The sequence below is a fragment of the Eumetopias jubatus genome, unplaced genomic scaffold (genome assembly GCF_037043125.1).
Source record: "Eumetopias jubatus isolate StellerSeaLion01/CBP00866 unplaced genomic scaffold, mEumJub1_p1.0 scaffold_2, whole genome shotgun sequence".
NCBI lineage: Eukaryota > Metazoa > Chordata > Mammalia > Carnivora > Otariidae > Eumetopias > Eumetopias jubatus.
In genome coordinates, this window is record NW_028274808.1 from 104687829 (window position 1) to 104710220 (window position 22392).

General features: G+C 36.0%; 1 protein-coding gene across 2 annotated transcripts in view; it reads right to left on the bottom strand.

Annotated features, from left to right (window-relative positions):
- Positions 1–351: 351 nt before the first annotated feature.
- The window catches only part of METTL14 (methyltransferase 14, N6-adenosine-methyltransferase non-catalytic subunit), a 33156-nt gene continuing 11115 nt past the window's right edge, over positions 352–22392 (bottom strand). The window contains exons 6-12 of one of the 2 annotated variants that reach the window (XM_088021060.1): positions 21213–21303; positions 19854–19995; positions 14468–14560; positions 12184–12300; positions 10883–11093; positions 7833–8133; positions 352–3925 (exon numbers count right to left, since the gene is read on the bottom strand). In XM_088021060.1, coding sequence (XP_087877186.1) covers positions 3901–3925; positions 7833–8133; positions 10883–11093; positions 12184–12300; positions 14468–14560; positions 19854–19995; positions 21213–21303 — 980 coding nt within the window. In that variant the 3' untranslated portion in view covers positions 352–3900. Of the gene's footprint in view, positions 8134–10882; positions 11094–12183; positions 12301–14467; positions 14561–19853; positions 19996–21212; positions 21304–22392 lie in introns of both variants that reach the window. The other variant, XM_028087398.2, reaches the window with a different exon arrangement.

Genomic DNA, 22392 nt, shown 5'->3' on the forward strand with positions numbered 1-22392 from the left:
AAAAATCCCTTAGTCATCATCTCTTATGGGTATTTCTTGGCTTTTTCTTGAGACACGGATAAGAAGCTTATTCGTGCCCTAAGCAGCCACTATGAACAGTTCTGTTTGTGAGAAAATTTTATGTAGCACATTGTTTTCCTGAATTTTTTCCTTTTGGTGCCAGCTTGTTCTCTCTTTTGAGGCCGTGGGTGAAGTCTTCCTTCACTTGATAGCAGTTTTCAGAGTTTAAAGCTACCACATATTCCTATTGTGTCCCTTCCAGGCCAAACCCTCCCAATTCCCAAAGCATGTCCTTGTAAACAGGATTTCCAGAGCCATTGTTATCCAAAATTAATACATGAAAATCCAGGGGGTTTTGTAAGATTTTATTTATTTGAGAGCGAGAGAGAGAACACGAGCAGGGGAAGGGGCAGAGGGAGAAGCAGGCTCCCCGCTGAGCAGGGAGCCCGATGTGGGGCTCCATCCCAGGACCCTGAAATCATGACCTGAGCCGAAGGCAGACACTTAATGGACTGAGCCACCTAGGTGCCCCCATGAAAATCCAGTTTGTTTTTAAGATTTTATTTATTTGAGAGAGAGAGAGAGAAAGAGGGAACAGGCAGGATGGAGGGGCAGAGGGAGAAGGAGACTCCCCTCTGAGCAGGGAGCCCAACATGGGAATTGATCCCAGGACCCTGAGATCGTGACCTGAGCCGAAGGCAGACACTTGACAGACTGAGCCACCCAGGCGCCCCTGAAAATCCAGTTTTAACTCACATAAAGCAAAAGCAAAATGACTAGTTAAGGAAATAATCATCACAAAATAGTGACTACAGGTGGTATCAAGAGTACATGAGTTGTGCAAAATCAGGGTGTACTTTTTTTGATAACATTAAAAAATTGTTACCTGTCATCTAAAACTCTTTTGCAATAAGGATTTTTCAATTTTAAGATATTTTATATAAGACTAGTTTCTTAAGTCCCTATTTTTCAAACAGAGGTATTTCTCGAGTCCATGAAAAACTTTCTTTAAATATATATTATTCATGTTTGAAAAATACTGTTTTAGGATATACCATGGGGTTTAGATTAATGTTACCCAATTGTTTTAAGGGCCCAATATTGCCTCTTTGAAAAAAAGGTTATTACATTATGATTTAGCAGGTATGAGTTTACAGCAATAACTGTGTGCAAAAAAAAAAAGTCACGTTTTAAAAATCAACCTAATTGAATATGAATGTCTGTTTCACAGGATGGGCAGGGAAGCTCTGCCATCTTTGGCTCACGCTGATGACTAGCGTCAAGGCCCACCCACAGACTCCTGAGTTCCAGGGCTTCTCTGCTTCCACGTGCTAGTAGGAGATGAATATCCTGGGATGGACACTTTCCTAGCCATTCAGCTATTTTCGAGTGAGGCCGTCTCCTCGGGGCAGTGTTAGTGGTCAGCAGCAGTGTCCCAAAACTCCCGAGTGCCCTGAGTGCCCCCTGAGCCAGTCCTCAACTACCCTGTCCTCTCCCAAGCAACCTATTCTTGGGTCCACTATGACTTATAGGACGGGTGTAGTCTTGTTACTTAAGCTGTCATTAACAAGACGATATAGATGTAGTTAAAATGTTTTCCTTACTTTATGGGTTACATTTGGTAGAAAGAAATTTTATAACCTGAGGAAAGAATCAGGTGTCTTTAAAGTCAGATGAGAGAAAATTCATTCTATAAATCTGCTTATCAGTGGTAAGGCAGTGGAAATTACTTTGTTGCTTCAACCTCAAAAACAATGTTCTCTTGAGAGGAAAAAAAAAAATCCTTATTAGAGAAACACAGTCCTCTTATGTAGCCAAGAAAGCACCAGCAGGAGGGAAAGGAAGTGGAAAGAGAAGGATATTAAAAATCCTCTGGTCATTACTTCCAATTACTAAGAAAGCAAAGGAGTAAGGGACTATTTATTAGGCACCTACTATGTGCCATACATTAGAAGCTGAGAAAGCACACTGCTGCCTTTTTATAAATGACAAAGACTGATTTCTGAGCGCACAAGCAGCAGGGCTGTAAGGACTAACTGAGTAGACAAAGGCAGGCACCTCTGGTGATTCTGCACTGGATTTGGGACAAGGGAAAGCAATCAGAAGTGGGAATATTCCCCAAAGAGGTTCTAATGCCATCTTGATCCAGTATCTTGTTGGCCTCATCTCACGGAGGGGATGGGATTTAAGATTCAGGAAATTAATTGGCTGATTAACTTACATTTGTCCTTATATTTGCTTAAGTTTTGCTTTGGAATTGTTTTTATAGACATTCTTAATTATGATGATCCTGTGGTCCCCCCTTATCTGTGGTTTTGCTTTCCATGGTTTCAGTTACTTGAGGTCAGTCATGGTCCCGAAGCAGATGATCCTCCTCTGACACACTGTCAGGTCAGTAGTAGCCTAACATTACATCACAATACCTATTGTCACTCACCCCACTTCATGTCATCACACAGGCATTTTAACATCTCACATCATCACGAGAAGGGTGAGTACAGTTAAGATATTTTGAGAACCACCACATTCACGTAACTTTTATTACAGTATATTGTTATAATTGTTCTATTATTGTTGTTCATTTCTTAGTATGCCTAATTTATAAACTGAACTTTATCACAGGTATGTATGTTTAGGAAAAAACTTAGTATATATAGGGTTTGGTACTATCCCTGGCTTCAGGCATCCACTAAAGTCTTGGGACGTATGCCCCATGGATAAGGGGGTACTACTATATGCTTAAAAATTTTTTTTCAATAAGACGTAAGAGCAGAAAGGTAAGCTATGATCTGGAGCTCCTATTTACCATGCATATAAGCCTACATTTTTGGACAAGGCCAAATAATCCATCCACCTGTGTAATTTTTATGAATTATGACCAATATTATTACATTAAAAGCCTCTCCTTTACTAAATATTAAAGTATGTGTCTACCCAGTTGTCTTGAGAAGCATAAACCCATAAAATGACAGCAAATTCCATAAGACATTTAGGCAATTACCTTAGAAACTTAACCAGCATAAACTACTAAACTGGCTATCTCTGAACAAAACTGATTTTTTGTCCTCTGCTTTAAGAAGACAAAACACTGAGAAACAAACTGAGGGTTCTAGAGCGAAGGGGGGTGGGGGGATGGGTTAGCCTGGTGATGGGTATTAAAGAGGGCACATTCTGCATGGAGCACTGGGTGTTATATGCAAACAATGAATCGTGGAACACTACATCAAAAACTAATGATGTAATGTATGGTGATTAACATAATAAAATAAAAAAAAGACAAAACAGAATAATGCAGTTACTCTTTTATGATCTTAACAAGTGTAACTGTAAACTAAAAACTTGTACAGGTATGGGATTCTATAAAAGGTGTGTTTTGTGACAACACAGGCCTAGACCTCTACATTTTCTCCCACTGGACAAACAAATGGCTTGCAGTCACGTCACTGTATGCCACTTTAAAGTATTAGTCCACATCTGCAATCTTCTATGAATGTTCCAAAGGACACTGACTATATCACATGCTTCCAAAGCTGGTGGCTTCCTGTTCCAATTGAGTAACGTTTTTCCCCCTTCTTTTAATAGATCTAGTCACTGGTGGTTAGAGACAAGAATTTAAAATATGCATGCAGGATTTAGCTAGCCAAACTAATTTTAACAAAAGGAAATGTAGCAAAGGACACAAATTTAATTGCCAGCATCTAAGAATCTGGGAGATTTCACACGGGTAGCTCAGACTTACCGTCTTCCCTGTGTGGTGACAACGAGGTGGAGCGGAGTAGTGATGTCCACCTTACCCGGGGGGTGAGCTCTCCTGTCCCCCTACCTTTCTCTCTAGTCTCCATGGGCCTGTGATCAAGTCAGTGGCTGTTTATTAAAGTGCTCTGTGCTGCTCTGCTTTTCTTAGGGCTTGAAAAAACCCATCAAACTGGGAAAACAGATGAGATAAATGAAAGTAAATATTCCCATGTTTAATATGCAACCGAAGAATGTCAAAAAAGATAAATACTCCACTATAAAACAGACTCATGGCTTGCTTCACCAATTTATATTATATGCTTGATTCCTGTATGCGTTTTATATTGTTGACCTCTAGATTCTCCATTATTTAGAATTGGAAAACACCTACATTATCCAATTTCACTATTTATTAGCACCCTCCAGACATAAAGACAAGAAGTGTAACACATACACAAACTGATCATTTCAACATTTTGTCTAATACTGGAAAGCGGGTTTGCTGGAAAAGAATTATCTAGATTAAATGGGGTAGTTTTCTCTGTGCACTACAGCTTGCATGTTTGTATCTGAGGAAATGACAGAGGCCTTGCAAGCAGGAACAATGTGGCTTTTCCAGAAAGGGGAGTCTTCTCCATGGCTGGGAAGTCCTAGATTTACAACTTTAGAACTGATTGACTACATATACTTGAGACCCAAGCTAAACTATCACCAAATATCAAAGACAGAGTAATGCTAAAAAGTTCTACATGGACCCCAAGAACATAGGATCGTTCTAAGAAAGGCCCTTCTTATAAGCAAAAGTTTGTTTTTAACAGCTCACAAAAATGTAAGACACTTTTAGATCAAAAACTACTATTTAGAATGAGTCCCATGGGGTCAAGGGAATAAAGATTAAACAAATGAGAAAAAATCTGGAACTAAACTTCAAAGACCAAATCTTATGTAGTTAAATTCAGGATGAAAGCAGTACAGGTTTTAAAATAAGCTGCTGAAACTAATCAGAAAGTTGTAATTTAGCAAATTAAAACGAGTAGGAAGTATTCTGGAAGACATAAAAAGGAATCATTCCTAGAAACAGCCATGACACAGGATCTCAGCTATGGATAGCACACTAACATGCAGGCCCCTTGCCATTAAAACTCCATCAACTTAAAATCAGACTATGGTATGACACTTACTCAGCTTTAGGACAGAGACAGACACGTAGTTTCAGTTTCCAGATTTACGGGCTAAGGACTCACAGGTGGCTCGTTGACTGACCTGAGCATCAGAAGAGTCTATGCTGCTGCTGCAATGCTGACCCATTCCAACTTTGGACTTGTGACCTGGCCGCCATAACCAGACTCTCCTCCACGCTTGATCTCCACTCCCAGTTTGACACCTCTCACACTGTGCCATTTCCTGGTGACCATTCTACTCTTGGACTGACATCTCCATAATCCCTTGGTCTAATCTGGTTCAGTAGTGTTTGGGTATGATATGCCCCACCACAAAATCTGTTCTAGATGACATCATCAACTCCTCCACAGAAGAACTGTAGTACTTTAGGCCTCCTAATCTCCATCCTTTGAAGGGAACTAGGTAACAGGGAGAGAACTATTACCAATGAAAATAAACATCAACTTTGGACTGGAATACTTGGGATTGTAATTATGTATAATAGATATGCTGATCTTAGAACTTTTAAACTGAAAAATGTAAGGTTATTTCACAATTATTAGCTTCTATCCCCAATAAGGAATCTGTTAAGTGAAACAACTATAAATTAACTTATTTGGGGTAATTCCTAGATAATTTTTTGAAAATGTAAGACAAGTAAATAAATATAAGGATGATCACAAGCCAGAAGAGGTCAGATTAGTGAGTTTTCACTGGAAACGTTTCCTCAATGAATAAAGATTCTGTCATAAAAATGATACCCTAACCTTTACTGAAAGTGAAGGGTAGCTGGGGCGCCTGGGTGGCTCAGTCGTTAAGCATCTGCCTTTGGCTCAGGTCATGATCCCAGGGTCCTGGGATCGAGCCCCATGTCTGGCTCCCTGCTCGGTGGGAAGCCTGCTTCTCCCTCTCCCACTCCCCCTGCTTGTGTTCCTGCTCTCGCTATCTCTCTGTCAAATAAAGAAAATCTTTAAAAAAAAAGAAAGTGAAGGGTAGCAAAACTAGTGAGTCAATGCCATCCTGTGCTATAAAAATTCCACATCACATTGTCAAAGAGATAATTCTAGGCCTTGCATTTTCCCCACCCCCTCCTTTCTTATTTGCTGTATTATAAATATGGTGGGCATATTTAACTTTCAACCTACAAAGAAACCATTCGTAACTCCCTGTAAGATGACATTATGATAAGCATCTCACAGGTAACTAGGTCAGGTAAGCACAAAGAATGTTGCCTTCCCTTGGCTAGGCCCAGGGTGTGGACTACACTAGACAGTCTCCTTTATAGGACGGGGTCACTTCTAACTGGTATTTCTAAAGACCCACACTGGGCAATTAGAACATCTATCTTTATTCTCATGTCAACTTTGACAAATACAGTTCTATCTCTAGATACTTTATAATTACTGAAGTTGAAAATACAGGATCATTTCAGTAAAAATTCTAACCAGCTGTGATTCGTATCTACAGATCTACATCAAGAAAGGCATTAGTCAAATGCTATTTGTACTACAAAGTACCAACAGATTGAGCAACCCTATCTCTACAATTCAGCCCTTATCTTTAAACTGAGTCTTTAGTGCGTACAATATAACCTTACTTTAGGTATAACAGAAGCCAATGAAAAGCTGAGAATGGCTACTAAAATGCATCACAGACCAAAACAAAAGTCTGATCTTAAGTCAGTCCTTTTCATTTGGTAACAAAGGCAATTCCACTTACAGAAAACAGACTCCCACATTTCAAAGGTTTAAAGTTTCATTAGAAAAATTGTACACAAAATAAAAAATATATTTTTCAAGAATAATGGTATTTCATTCATTAAATTCATTTAAAACATGAGTTATAGTAGAGAAAGAGAAATGACAGCAGAAAGTTTTATACAACCAATCCATCTGCAAAACCACGCTCTTAAAAACACACCATACGGTTTTAATAAAAGGCAACTGCAGTTCCATTTTTCTAAGCTGTCTTAGTTGAGGGTTTTCTGTAATTGGTTTTTATACTGTTTTCTCCATAACAAGTTTAAAGATGTCATTTCCTCATCACCAAATACTTTATTCTCCAAAACACCTGATAACCAGGTCTCTGTTGCATTTCTTTTACTTTCCTAAGGAATATAAAGCTGCTTTGAAAGTCAATCCAAGTTCAAGTCTATATCAAAGTTCTAGCACTTGGATATCTGTCCTCCTTTGCTTCCTAAGAAATGTGATTCAGTCATCTGCAGCTATGCAACTGAAATTATGATGAGCTTTTTCTCTTTTTAAGTCTGCCTACTAAATTCTACCTCTTCCTCTGCACACCGCTGGGAGCGCCAACCTCCCCTATCAGATTTAGATTTGGGAGGAGGTGATTTTGTTCGAATTCTCTCAATTTCTCAGTAGTAGTCAAATTATATCTGAGTATAAGATTTTTTAAAAAGAAAAAAAAGTCTCTTTTTATTGTTTCATCAAGAAAATGTTAAAACTTTGACAGAAGTTAACCATCTGTCCCAACTCCATTCTATCAAGGCTCCCAAAGAGCCTTCCATTTGCTATGACAGCAGTGGCAGGATGCCTATTATCAACTGCTCTTGCCACTAGTATGACACTACAGATTGGGACTTTTTCACTGTTCACTTAAACTATTTCTAAAAAGCAAAAGCCTCTGTAATTAGTTGGAATCTACCAGAATAAATTAGTCTCTGAAAGGAAGGTATTTGTTTCATTGTCAAGTTACATGCACATGACCAAAGGCAGGATGATCTGTTTTTCTGGGATAAAACTACCCAATGTGTGTAACAACTATGAGGGAGATTAGCTAAGATATTCCTGCAGCTTCGAGAAATTAAAGCAAAGTGCAAGCTGGAATTGAGTAGTAAACAAAGTCCCCCAATTGGAGTTCAAACTACAGGGAAGAAGGTATAGGGGCATTAACAGGTCAGTGTCTTAAAAAGTTACCGAGGTGGAAAGCCGCCTCTGTGTGCGCCTCCACGGCCGCCCCTAAAGCCACCTCTTTCGCCTCGGAAGTTAGAGCGATTCCTTTCTCGGCCGCGGCCCGCTGAAGTTCCACCTCTTCCTCCGCCCCTGGGAGCTCCGCCTCCCCGATCAGACTTGGATTTGGGAGGGGGTGATTTTGGTCGAAGTCTCTCAATTTCTTCTGTACATCCAGTCAAGTAGGAATTAGGAGCACTAAAGTAGGATGCATATGTTTCTGCGTTATAGTTGCTATTTGTAAGAGTTGGTCCAACTGTAAGCCAGCCTGAAATAGAGGGAAAGATTATCTTTTTTTTCCCCATTTCTCTTACTGATCCTTTAGGAGCTACTTCAAATCTCTAATGCATTTTTAAAGCTGCCCCTACCAAAAAAAATAAATAAATAAAATTAAAAAATAAAGATGCCCCTATCACTCATCCAATATTTATCTTTTTTACAGAACACATGGCATTTAATCATGGTTATACAGATTTCATATGTATAGATCTTATTTCACCTGCATGACTGTAACTTTTGTAAAATATCTTCCTCATTGTCTCCATCCACGTTTCACATTCTGTGAGAGTAGCACTTAGAAAAAAAAAAAATTACAGACTACACTGAGTTTGGGCTCAGTGAAAATTTAATACATTTTATTAACCTTCCTACTTGTGGAAATGATATCACTGTTTTCTGATTAAAATCCTGGAATCAACTTTTGCCTCTGCTCTTCCCAACAACATTAACCCAGCTGACAGGTGCTAGAAATTGAACCAGTACCATGTTGCTCCTATTCATTCCCATTTTTCCATGTCTACTGTCACCCTCAAACGTGAGCCTTTATTTTCCTACTAGGCCAGCCCCCTACACATGTCACAGACACACATACATATTGTAAAGCTCTCCCAGCCTCTCCTCCCTCTGAAAGTGGAAAGCCTAAAACAAACTTTAAAATACGTCACTTCTTTGCCTAACCTTCTAGGGCTCTCCACAAAGCACAGATTCGTATATATGGTATCTAATGTCTTTTAGGATGAAACTTGAACTAACTTTCCAATCACATTTTTCATTAATGTTTTTCATGACAACTTCATTTGAGTAAAAAAATGAATCACTATAGTAACTGTTTCCATATAAATCTCCACCTCTGAAAATAAAAACAAATACATCATAATGTAAAAAAAAACCCAAAAACTGACAAAACCCCACCTCTGTGCCCATTCTATCCATCCTTTCAACCTGTTGAAAATTACATCCTTCAACATACAAATCAAATATACATCTTAAATGAAATAAAAATAATTTCTCAGAATTTCCATCACATGTTGTACCTCTATAGGTACAAAGGTAATTTTGTCAGCTACATTGCTAAACAGCTTATAATGAGGATGATTTCTGATTAATTATATCTGGAATGGGAAAAACTACAAATTAACTGTAAATGCCCAATAAAGACTGAGTTTTCAATTATTCACTTTTCTGTTTTTTACATAATATCATGAAATCTGAGACCATGAGTTTCTACAAGTGAAATATTTTCAAGTTACTCTGCTCACCAAAGCATAGAGAAGTAGCTGATGGGCAGGGAGAGAGAAGAGGGGTGGATTATGTTATATACACAAGTTAAGGCAACTTTAAGAATTACTTTTTTTTGAAGGAAAATCAGTTTCTTCTAAATTCTTAGGTACTTTTATGGCTAATTATTCTATTATAAATTCTTTAACTTTTCTTATGTTTTATAAAATGTAGGTTGTTTAAAACAAGATTCTGGCTCTTTTCACCTTTAAACCGGATTTTTAACATGCTAAGGCAAAGAGACTGACTTTATATATCAAGAATAAAGCAATGCTACTTTTACATCTTCTGAGAAAGCAATAAAAGAAACAGAATATACTGACATTTCAATGACACTCTGTACATGAAAGCTGTGCCCTCTAAGAAAAAATCTTTGTCCATAAGAGTCTAATTATTTTTCAAAGTAGTAAATTCACATTATATTGTTTTTGTAAAAAGTTAAAATTCTGAAAAGACAACACCAGTATACATGTAAGTAAACAAGCTAGGTATTTTAGTTTCTAATAAAGCCAAAATCTGTATTTCACAAATGTATGGTTATTTTCTGCAGAATTATTTAATCATTCACTTACGCATTTCTTCAACACATTATTTACTGAGTGATCTGAATGCTGGGTAGGAAGAAGTGAGTAAGACAATCTTTGCCTTCCATGAGACTGCATGCTGGAGAAACTGACTAAAACATATGCCCAGGGCGCCTGGGTGGCTCAGTTGGTTAAGCGACTGCCTTCGGCTCAGGTCATGATCCTGGAGTCCCGGGATCGAGTCCCGCATCGGGCTCCCTGCTCAGCAGGGAGTCTGCTTCTCCCTCTGACCCTCTTCCCTCTCGTGCTCTCTCTCATTCTCTCTCTCTCTCAAATAAATAAATAAAATCTTAAAAAAATAAAATAAAATAAAATAAAACATATGCCCAAATGAACCTGCAATTCATTTAATGATAAGTGTTATAAAGAAAAAGAAAACGGAGTAAGGGGAAAGAGAGTGTTGGAAGAAGGAAGGAGGGGAGTGGAACAGGAAGGTGGCCAGTTTATTTATTTATTTATTTTTAAAGATTTTATTTATGTATTTGACAGAGAGACACATCGAGAGCAGGAACACAAGCAGGGGGAGCGGGAGAGGGAGAAGCAGGCTTCCCACGGAGCAGGGAGCCCGATGCGGGGCTCGATCCGAGGACACTGAGATCATGACCTGAGCTGAAGGCAGACGCTTAATGACTGAGCCACCCAGGCGCCCAGGAAGGTGGCCAGTTTAGACAGAGTTGTGAGGAAAGGTCTGTCAGGTATTTGAATGAAAGTAGAGGACCATGAAGAGACAAGAATGAGCTTGGCATATCTGAAGTACAGCAAGAGGAATCAAACACATCATAAGAATTTTATTTTACACAGCAGTGTGTACTATTTCTTGACACCTATATCCCCAGGGGAGATAAAGCTTTTCAATGATTTTTTTTAAGGTCCTACCTGGCCGAATTGTACTATCTCTTCCAAATAGATGAAGCCGTCTTCTACCAAGGCAAAAATGTTCAATTATATGAAAAATTTCAACAGGCTTTTCTATATTGCCAATTTCAGGTTCTTCCGTGATAATCAAGTCAATGTCAACATTAGCATGAATGAAGTCCCCATCTGTGCTACGCTTAACAGTTCCTTTGATCCCCATGAGGCAGTGTTCCTAAGTAACAGTAAGAGCAGACCAATTAATCTCTTCATCAGCAATTATATTTCCTAACATTTTACATTTCTGATGTCCCCAATTCCAAAACAAACGTCATTTCTCCAAATCTTTAGAAAATAGTTCTATGGGCAAAAACACAATAGGAAAGAAAACCTGGATCTCTGGATGTGGGAAGACTGCCAGGGAAGCTAGACAAGACAGTATTAAATTCGGGGCCATGACGTTTTAGAACTGTGACAATGACCAGTCTTTTCCTCTGCAACCAGTTACGGAAACTTGGAATCTTAAAATGATGTTATACTGGGCTTCATATATGATCCAAGACCAAAACGATATACAAGATGTAAGGCTTTTTATATGGAGAGGGGACTTTAATCATGTATACAGACGTCTAATTACTCAACCTAAAAAAATGGGAAAATCAAACAATTTTTTGTTTTTTTGACCTTCTCTAATTAACCTAAATGGCAGGCGTATGAGTTAAATAAATTTAATCTCTCAGCTGACTCCATGAACCATTGTAAGGGTAACGTAGGTTCCCTTCAAAAGAATTTTCCAGTCTCGGAAAGATTTAATAAGAAAGACTCTCCCACTAATCGCTCCCTAAAGAGTGAAAGACTGGAGGACAAACTTTTAAAGCCTGATAGTAACAGAGCAGTTACATGGAGCAGAGTAGGAACCTTGTGTAGGTTCTTAGGATTCTTATGTAGGAAAAAGAAAAGGAAATAAATACGCCTCTAAGCCAACCAGCTGTGAGAGTGTTGCTGCCATCTCTTTTTTTCTGGACCCAGAGAAAAGGAAAAAATCTGGAGGGGTCAGAGGTACCAAAAGTCCATACTGACTTAGAATTACAGCAGTTTAGAACACACAAGAATACATATTACCTTCTCTAGCACAGTGAATGTTGATCTAACATAGTACATAAAATATTTTAAAATTAAACTGGATGTACTACTATAACGTTCAATGCCCTTTGTACAAATCTAAGAGAAGAACCTTTCTACCAAAATGAAACAGTATACAGTCATTTGGAAAAGCTTGAGGGAAAATAATGAAAATAAAGAAAACAAAACAATAAAGGCAATACCTTTGTTCTCTGGAAGACAGCTTTTGGATCTAAAGTCTTAGTCTTTCCAGGATTGTTTTTATTGGTTTTAATCCAACAAATATCTTCACATCTTCTGTAACCCCATTTGCGTAAACACTAGAAATGAAAGAAGTAAAAAAAGAAATCCTTAGCTAAAAGAAATAAACAATACTTAAAATAACCAACCAGCATTAAAAAACTTCCTAGAGGTTTGAGACACTAAATTCCAAGATGTCACAGTAATTTTTAGTTCAGAAATAGAAAAAAAGAAATACCAGTCTTTAAATAGACAGCCATTATACAGAATGCACAGATACATTCTGGATATTAACATAATCTATAAAGTTAAATATCAAAACAAAGAATTACATTAATACTCCAATTCTTCAATACTACCTTCCACTGTCATCAATAGAAAGTGGGTTTTAAATCATAAAACACTCAACCCCTCTTTAATCATAAAATTCAACAGATAATTTGATTCTTAGCACCTTGATTTTCTATCCTCTGACAAAGCTAAAAACTATTGAAAGTGTTCTAATTGATAGCTTCTTTTCAAATGAGAGTCTTATGTTATTTTTATATATTTACTACTGACAACTTCAAAAAATTCAAAGCCTTAAATGTTATGTAGATCTCATTACTGGATGAAACTGTACTTTCCATCTCTATACAATCTAGAAAATAGAGATCTGACCCATAGTGTCCTAGAACCTGTTATAGAAGAACATGTAACAAACGCTTGCTAATACATTGCTTAGAGTGGCATATTGAGGGCCTACTACCCAATGTAGGTGCTGACTAGCTGGTGGGAATAAAAACATAAGATATGTCCTCCCCCCACCCGCAATGATCCAAGAGGAAAGCAGGGGGAAAATAACTAAATTGTGCAGTACCATATTGTTGGTACTGTTCATTTCAGGAATGCTCTTACTGTGTAAAGTGAGAAACACCTCAAAATGAAACTTGGATTTTTATTTTAAAATCTCAAAAATCAAGATCAGTATCTGTTCCTGTTGGCAATTATTTGTTTTACACTGGATATTCATTATACATCACGAGGGTCTAAATCCCCATGCCTTAATCAATTTAACAAAAAGCTCATGAGTATTTCTCATGCTGAATTATTTTCGCAATCACTTTTGGCCCAAATCTGCTTTCACCAATATGACAGACTGCTACATAAACAAATACAATAAAACCTCCTAATCATTTTCAACCTAATTTGGGAGGTGGAGGGCAAGTCCAAAGCCAGATATTAGAGCTATAAAAGGTAAATACCAACATACCTATAAAAACATATAGTATGTTTCTATTTTCTTAGCTTTTCCAGAGCATCTTGGAGAGGTGCCAGCAAAAAATAGATACCCAATTGGAATACAGTTATAGTCTTACCTTGGAGTTCATAAATGACACAAGCAAGGATGTATCCAACAGTCTCAAACTTGTTATTTATATAAAGAATACAAAGTAATTGCAGAATTTCAGGATTTTAGCACAAATTTATCTCAATATAATCCTACTTAAATTCTTTACCTGTCAAATGGACACTTCCTAAAATTACCAGGATTAAATGAGATCATCTGCTGTATAACAAGTAATATGTCCTAAAAATGGAAGGTGTCATCTAATAACAAGTGAAGAAACTGAAACCCACCAGAGTAAAAATCTCTACCCAAAGTTCACTGCTAGACAGCAGAACTGAGACCAAAACTGAATGAAGCTTTCTATTACTTAGCCACATGCTCCCATGATTCTTGGATAAAAAAGCATATGCTATTTTGTTTCCATTTAGAAATCCAAAATATTGCAATAAAAAATAAAGTTCTGAAATACAGGAAATATAAGATGCTTAAAATAAATACAGGTGTTATGTAACTTCTTTCTCACTCTCATTCTATCATTCAAACCATGTGTTCCAAATGCTGTGTTATTTTTCCAATTTGTTTTGGTTTCTATTTGGAATTCAGCAGTTAATATTATTCAGAGGAGTACTTTTTAGCTACTCATAATGAGCAGTAAATGACACTAAGCAGCCTGTTTTTGAGCTGTGGTTTCAAATATCTAAACTGTTATCCTGAAGTTGTAACAAATCATATTTGGACTTACTGAACCTCAGTGCTAGTTAACTAAGGAGTACTGCCTTTCATGCATTCTTTTCTGAACGTGTTTTTTCCTTCTATTTTAGCAACTCAAGAAACAAAGGACGGAATAACATCTATCTTCACACTTTTTATATTTTTTCTTATGAATTTAAAAATCCAATTAAAAAAAACCATCTTACCACTCTTCCAAGGTCCAATCCCTCCCCGGAACCACACCAGAGAAAGATAAATGATCGAGGTGCTGCAATCTCATCAATTTCTAACTTCATAATCTGTAGGAAACCAAAACAATACTGCATAAAAGTATTTTGTTTCCCAGTCAACCTAAATCCAAAAGAACAACCATTGAGATTTATCAGGACTTTCAGTAGATGTGTTCTTTAAATGTACTAGTTTTCATTAGAAAATACATTTTATCCTTACAACTTATTCTGTTTTCTTATTCTATATTACGAAAATAAACACACATGCACACACATATACATACACTTGATTTTATACAGAAAAAGGTTATAGGGACCAGAGTCATAGAATAATGGAATTTTATAAGATGTAGCCTGAGAACAGCCCTTTATGATTTACAGAAAAAGAAACTCAAATAGAAGAGGTTGAATTACCCCAAAATTAGGGGCAAAATTAAAATGAAATATAACAAATGTTTGGGGAAGATCTGGTTTCCAGTAACTACAAAAGTTCTATATAAAATAAATCAATATGCACATCTCATTATAATGACCACTTTAAGTCTGAAATGCCAAAAAAAATAGTCTAATTTTTCCAAGGAAGACACACAGATGGCCAACAGCCACATGAAAAGATGCTCAACATCACTCATCATCAGGGAAATACAAATCAAAACTACTCAGTTTGTTTCTCAGAGTCCATAGTCTCTCATGTTCATCTCCCCCTCTGATTTCCCCCCCTTCATTTTTCCCTTCCTACTTTTTTTTTTAACATATAATGTATTATTTGTTTCAGAGGTACAGATCTGTGATTCAACAGTCTTACACAATTCACAGCACTCACCATAGCACATCCCCTCCCCAATGTCTATCACCCAGCCACCCCATCCCTCCCACCCCCCTCCACTCCAGCAACCCTCAGTTTGTTTCCTGAGATTAAGAATTCCTCGTATCAGTGAGGTCATATGATACATGTCTTTCTCTGATTGACTTATTTTGCTTAGCATAATACCCTCTAGTTCCATCCACGTCGTTGCAAATGGCAAGATTTTGGGTGTTCTGATGGCTGCATAATATTCCATTGAGGGGAGAGGGGTGGGAGGATGGCTTAGCCTGGTGATGGGTATTAAAGAAGGCATGTATTGAATGGAGCACTGGGTGTTATATGCAAACAATGAATCATGGAATACTACATCAAAAACTAATGATGTAATGTATGGTGATTAACATAATAAAATAAAATAAAAAAAAACTATGAGATATCACCTCATACCTGTCAGAATGGCTAAAATTAACAACACAAGAAACAACAGGTGTTGGCAAGGATGCGGAGAAAGGGGAACCCTTATTCACTGTTGGTGGGAGTGCAAACAGCTACTCTGGGAAACAGTCTGGAGGTTCCTCAAAAAGTTAAAAATAGAACTACCCTATGATCCAGCAATTGCACTACCGGGTATTTACCCAAAGGACACAAAAAAACTTATTTGAAGGGGCACATGCACCCCGATGTTTATAGCAGCACTGTCAGCAATAGCCGAACTATGGAAAGAGCCCAGATGTCCATCAACTGATGAATAAAGAAGATGTGATATATATTTACAATGGAATACTACACAGCCATAAAAAAAGAATGAAATCTTGCCATTTGCAATGGCATGGATGGACCGAGAGAATATTATGATAACAAAATAAGTCAGTCCAAGAAAGACAAATACGATTTTACTCATATGTGGAAGTTAGAAAACAGAACAAATGAACATGGGGGGGAAAAAAAGAGAGAGGCAAACCATAAAATAGACTTTAAGTATAGAGAACTGAGGGTTGATGAAGGAGGTGGGTGGGGGATGAGCTAAATGGGTGATGGGCATTAAGGAGGGCACTGGTTGTGATGAGCACTGGGTGTTGTATTAAGTGATGAATCACTAAATTCTACCCCTGAAACTAATACTACATTTTATGTTCACTAACTGGAATTTCAATAAAAACTTGAAACAAACAAAAAATTAATCTATAATTTGTTTCCCTTGTATGTGTTGTTCCCTTATATGTGTGTGTTTCCCTTGTGTTGTCACATTAAAAAAAAAAAAAGTTGTTCAATAATTAAATCTGTAAATTTCCACATAGCCACATAAAAAACTGTAAAACTAACCATTTTATATATTCTTTTTCTTCTAGTTTTCTGCCACAGTTAAGTTTCAGAGACCATGGTTTAAGCAAATATTTGTGTTTCATTTATTTAAAAAATCTTTAATAACAGATCCATTTAAGTTATAACCATATCATCTCTAACTTAATCTAAATAGAAAAACATTTGACAGTAATAATGGAAATAAGCTACAATATGTCTAAGCCTAGTGAGTTTTATATTCTGACTTTTCTAAATCTTGAAATCTCATCTAATATTCTCATAGGAATATAAATAAGTAAATATGTAACACACACACATACTCCTACATGTTTATACATGAAACAGAAAAAAGTTAAGTGATGACACACATTGGTGAAGAACATTAAGCAAATTATTCTCTTGACATTGCGGTTCTAAATGCTAAGTGTTGGTATTTTAAATAATATCCTTTACCAAAATGTGTTGACCACCACTGACTCTCTAATGTGAAAGAGAATACTTGTGAAATCCACTTTTCTTATTTACATTTTCTGTATTAGTTTAACTACTGGCACTTTCTTTAGGATATTACCACATAAAGGTTAAGAACTTAGGGCTTTGGGCCAGACAAAACATTTCAATATGCCAGCCAGAGTTCAGTGAAATTCAAGTGAAATCAAGAATATGCATATAAAATGGAGTTCCTTTATTTCACAAACTCTATTAGTCTGTCACATATAATTGAAGCTCTTGTGCCTTCACTGACCAAACCTTAGAGACTGGCCAGAGAAAATAAAGTTCAGCCTAGTTATAGCTGACCCATGAACAATGCAGGGGTTAGTGGTACCAATCCATATCCCGCAAAGAAAATGCGAGTGTAACTTCTGACTCCCTAAAACTTAACTACTTATAACCTACTATTGACTGGAAGCCCTACTGATAGCATAAACAGTCAATTAACACATATTTTGTATGTTATATGTATTTTATAGTCTATGCTTAAAGTAAGTTAGAGAAAAGAAAATGTTACTGAGAAAATCATAAAGAGAAAATACATTTAAGCTACTGTTCTGTAAAAATTCCATGTAGAAGTGAAATCGTGCAGTTCAAATCCACATTGTTCACGGATCAACTACACTAATCAAAGACATAATGAGATTTTTTTCAATTTTCTTTTTTTTTTTACTAAAGTCACAAAGACTGTTTTTATAATATTAATCAATTTTGATGAAGATATGGCTAAATAGATATTTCTCAAACACTACTGGAAGGAACATAAATTTGTGCAACCTCTCCGGAAAATTTCCCAGCAATAAATACCAAGAGTATTAAGTCATTTATGTCTTTAGAATACTATACACTGTTACCTTTCTGAATTTCAATAAGCACAAATTACATTTATCATCAGAGGATGGGAAAAACTTTTTCAAAGTGGTAAGATCCATAAAAATGTAAATAAAAAATGTCAGAGGGATTGAAGATGAAAGGAAAAGCTTCAAGGAGGAAAAACTAAAGGTATATCTTGAAGATTAAATAATATTAATAAGAGTAACTATCATTAACACAGAAGAGGACATGCAAGGATTCAGCACCATCTCCTATGAAACAACCATCTTACAATGTCAGTCCTTTCCTTTCCCAACCTCCCCTTCTGTGCTCAACACTCCTGCCTACTCTCTCTTTGGAATTCCCTATTCCCTTGGCCCCTATGTCGTTCATACTCTTGGTTCTCCTTACTCATCTTTGACCCATTCCTTTGACCTCTTTTATATATGCCTCTTAAATGTAAAAGTTTCCTGAGGCTTTACTGTCAACCCACATGTTATCTTAAGACCCTATCTCAGGACAAATTCATCTATTCTCATAGGTTTGATGTGCTAATCTTCTGAAACTGTATTTTGAGACACAGATCTGTCTGTCCTTCGAATGACATATTCCTATTACAACCTCCACACAGCTGTCTTACATACACCTCAAAATCAACATGTTCATATGATCTAATCCCTCCAATCCAGCTCTTCTTAAACTCACTCTTTCTCAACTGGTGAAAACTCAACCTACTTATCCCAAGACTCAAACCTTTGAGTCATCCTTAACTCTCCCCCCTCATCCCAATCACTAGAACTCACCACAGTATCTACTACACATTACTGAATTTATCACCTTTCTATTCTTACTACCATCACCCTATTCAAGGTCCCTTCATCCCCTAACTAGGCTACTACAACAGTCTTCTAACTGCTCTCCCCTTTCCAGACTCTTCCTCTAGTCCATACTCCACACACTAATCTGACCATTTAACTAAACTGGTTAAAGCCCTTCAAAGACTCCTTAATGTCTTCAGGATGAGAGCTTAAGCTTCTAAGAAGACATCATCTCAAGAAAGGCCCAATCTATGTTCTAACATCAACCTACAAACCAGATATTCTTTGCCTCCATCCCTTCTGCTCTTACTGTTCTTTCCATTTGGAATCACCATCCCATCCTTTTCTTTATTTGGCCAATTCCAACTAGTCTATTTATCCTGTTAAAATATCACCTCCTTTTTGTTCATCTACCCCATCCTCCAAGGCTTGGTCAGTTTTTCTCAGATCATCTTACACAGTCCTGTATCATGGAACTAACAAAATAATAATGCAATTATCTGTTTAGGTCAATATTTATCCCATTAAACTAGGTGCTCCTTAAGCCAGAGTACCAGGTCTTATTCATCTGTGAATCTCCAGTACCTACCACATTGCTTTAGCCCAGAGTGGTACTCAATAAGTATTTGTTATTTTTGTTACTGATCGGTAAAAACAGATAACTTTATGTAACTGACTGAAGTTATCAGCTTGCCTAATTTTATTTAGGAAAATGTAATTTTATCACAATTGTACTGAAATTATGTATCTTTTTTATCCATTATACTGTAAGTTCCTTGAAAAGAAATCATGTTTTTTTATATCTATATCTATTATACTCTAATGTTTACTAAAACTAAGCAAATGCAGAGTTATCAATCATTCTGGCTTTAGACTTTTCTGGCTATACATTCAAGAACTCTAAAACTGGAACCGTGAGTCTTCTACAGAGTACTTACTACTTGCTCAACTTCCGCCCCAAAAAGAAGAATCAGACCAAAGATAGTGTAATATTTGTCAGTGTACCCTGGATCTTCCATCACATTATATACTATATATTTACGATTCCTAAAAAGGTAGGAATATTTATAATCTTCTCATCAAATAAATATTCATTTGAAAAATAATTACAATGTAGAAAGTTTCATCATACATCATCCCAAGTCCAGCATTTTTCATTAGCAGTGATGCCAGTTTCTCTGTAATATTCTTCTAAAGGGGGTTCCAGAAGAATCACATCAAATTTAGGTGTCAGTTCTCTGATGTCAAAGGCTTCTATATCTGCTTGTAAGTACCTATTTGATTAAGGCATAAAAAGTGACTAAGAGATTTTCAAATACCTTACAGATGATAATGAAAGGAATTTCTTAAATATTACTAAACGCTATTTACAAAGTAATCATAAACTAATTAGTAAATACTTTTTTATGCAGGAGTATCTTTCTTCAGTATAGACACTAAACCATCTACCAATACTCTTCTCTAGAAGATGGATATAATCACACTACAAACTAAAATCATATTCCCCTATGTACATCGAGAATGTACTTCTCTCATTTTGACACTGAAAATCCATACTAGTATGTAAGTCTCTGAGCCCCATTTCATCCTAATCTGAACATTAGTTTTTTCTTAATTGTTAAGTTAGAAAAACTATTTGTTAGCTTTAAAATCCTCCCTCTAAAAAATTGTTTCTAAAGATGGGTGTAATTTTCTTTTATCAATTTGTTTGTTAGTAAAACTGTTTATATTAATAGCCTTTCCTGGCTACCTAGTATAAATTATGACTAGCCTTTATTGAAAGGTTTTTTTACACATAGTATGAAAGTAATTTAAATATAAAATACTTTAACAGTTTTTTAAATTGGATGAATATTAGAATCTGCTAATATTTTTCTCCACACACTCGGACTTCTTTGTGATTCTTCTAATCACTAACAGTATACATTTTAGCAAATTGTTAAATGTATAAAATGTTCAAAGTAAGCTAATGTGAATTAAGTAGATTCTCCAATTTCAAAGACTTTTTACACATTTTTGAAGAAAACATTATTGTGTTTAGCAAAGGTTAAAATGAATTTTCATAATCCAGTATGTTAAGAATAGTATCCCTGAATGCTGAGTTATAATTAATTTTTATTTTCTTCTTTTCCTTCACCTAAGTTTTCTAAATTTCCTTCAATAAATACACTGCTTTTTGAGAGGAAAAGTCATTTAAAAACACTTTAAGAAACTCAAGAATACAACAAACATGAATGATTTTCTAAGAAAAAAAATTAAAGACACTTTAAGGAAATTGTCTAGAAAACTGAAAAAATAAAATGAAATGAGAGCCTACTAGTGTACTCAGCACTGGAATGTCAAACGAATCTATTTTACAATACAAAAGAAAACAGTCTATTAACATTAAATAGGTGCTGAATTTTTTTTCAAACAGAAAGGCTATCGGATAAAAAGACTGCTATTTTAAGCTTGAGTTGGGAATAAAAAGTAACTGAAAAAACACACTTACATAGGAGGAGTGTTAGATTTAGCTATTAACTCATCTTTCAGCCTGATGAGTTCCCTCAGTTTAGGGTATTCTTCAAATCTGTCAGCCAAACCTGAGGACAAAAAATAGTAAATAATAAATTTCAATACAACTGAAGTTGATATCAGTGAATTCAAAGGTGATGAGCTCCCTCAGGAAAACAAAACAATACACAATTAACACTTTATTCTCGTGTCCTTTTAAAAAGTTAATTTTGAATATTTTAAGGTATTTTATATATACATTTCATATCTAATGACCCTAAATCCCACATGCAGGCAAAAACCCAGATGTTCCAGTCCAAATCAATAAACCATTTAATCTCTCATATTTAAGTTAAATTTGCTCACAGCATTAAGTTAAGCCATTCTGTTCTGAGGGAAAGAAAAGAACAACTGCCTTCTTCTACCATGTTTTCCCCCCTTTCTATTAGCTAAAAGAATTCTTTCTCCTTAAGAAGCTAGTGATTATTGAGGTTTGTACTTAGCTTCTTAAATAGTTATCAAAAGCAGAGAAAATGAGTATTTCTATTCTTTCTTATGATTACATATAGAAAGAAACAAAGAATAGTTAGAGATGAGAGAAACACTGCTGATGATCTTAAATTAACTGGCTATGGCTCATGGACACAATCCTGTAACAAATCTAGTAAAGAAGATAATGAGTCCCTAATAGTAGACTACCTCTCATTTCCAAGACAAGTTGTCTTCTCTATGAGTATTTCTTGTATCAATACTTATAATTTTAAAGATTTCATATCTCCACATTATTATAAACCAAATCTCCATATATATTTTCAGGCTTAAGAACTTAAAAAACATATATAAGTCCTACAAAGGGTACTTAAAAACAGGAGACTCACTGTTCCCATGTTCTCAAAAATGTTTTAGATCTTTGAGCTCAGAAGAGATTTTAGGCAATGAATTATGGCACACTACAACAAGAACTAATGATGTTATGTATGGTGATTAACATAACAATAAAAATTTAAAAAAACTGGGTAAAAAAAAAAAGAAGAGATTTTAGGTAAAGCAGCATAATGCCTGTTAAACAACTGTAGGGATAAGTAAGGATTTGAATGTCAAAGATTCCTAAAAGCTTTTATTTGGTTCCCCCCCACCCCAAGAAACATATTCCTAACAATATAAATCATATAAGCATC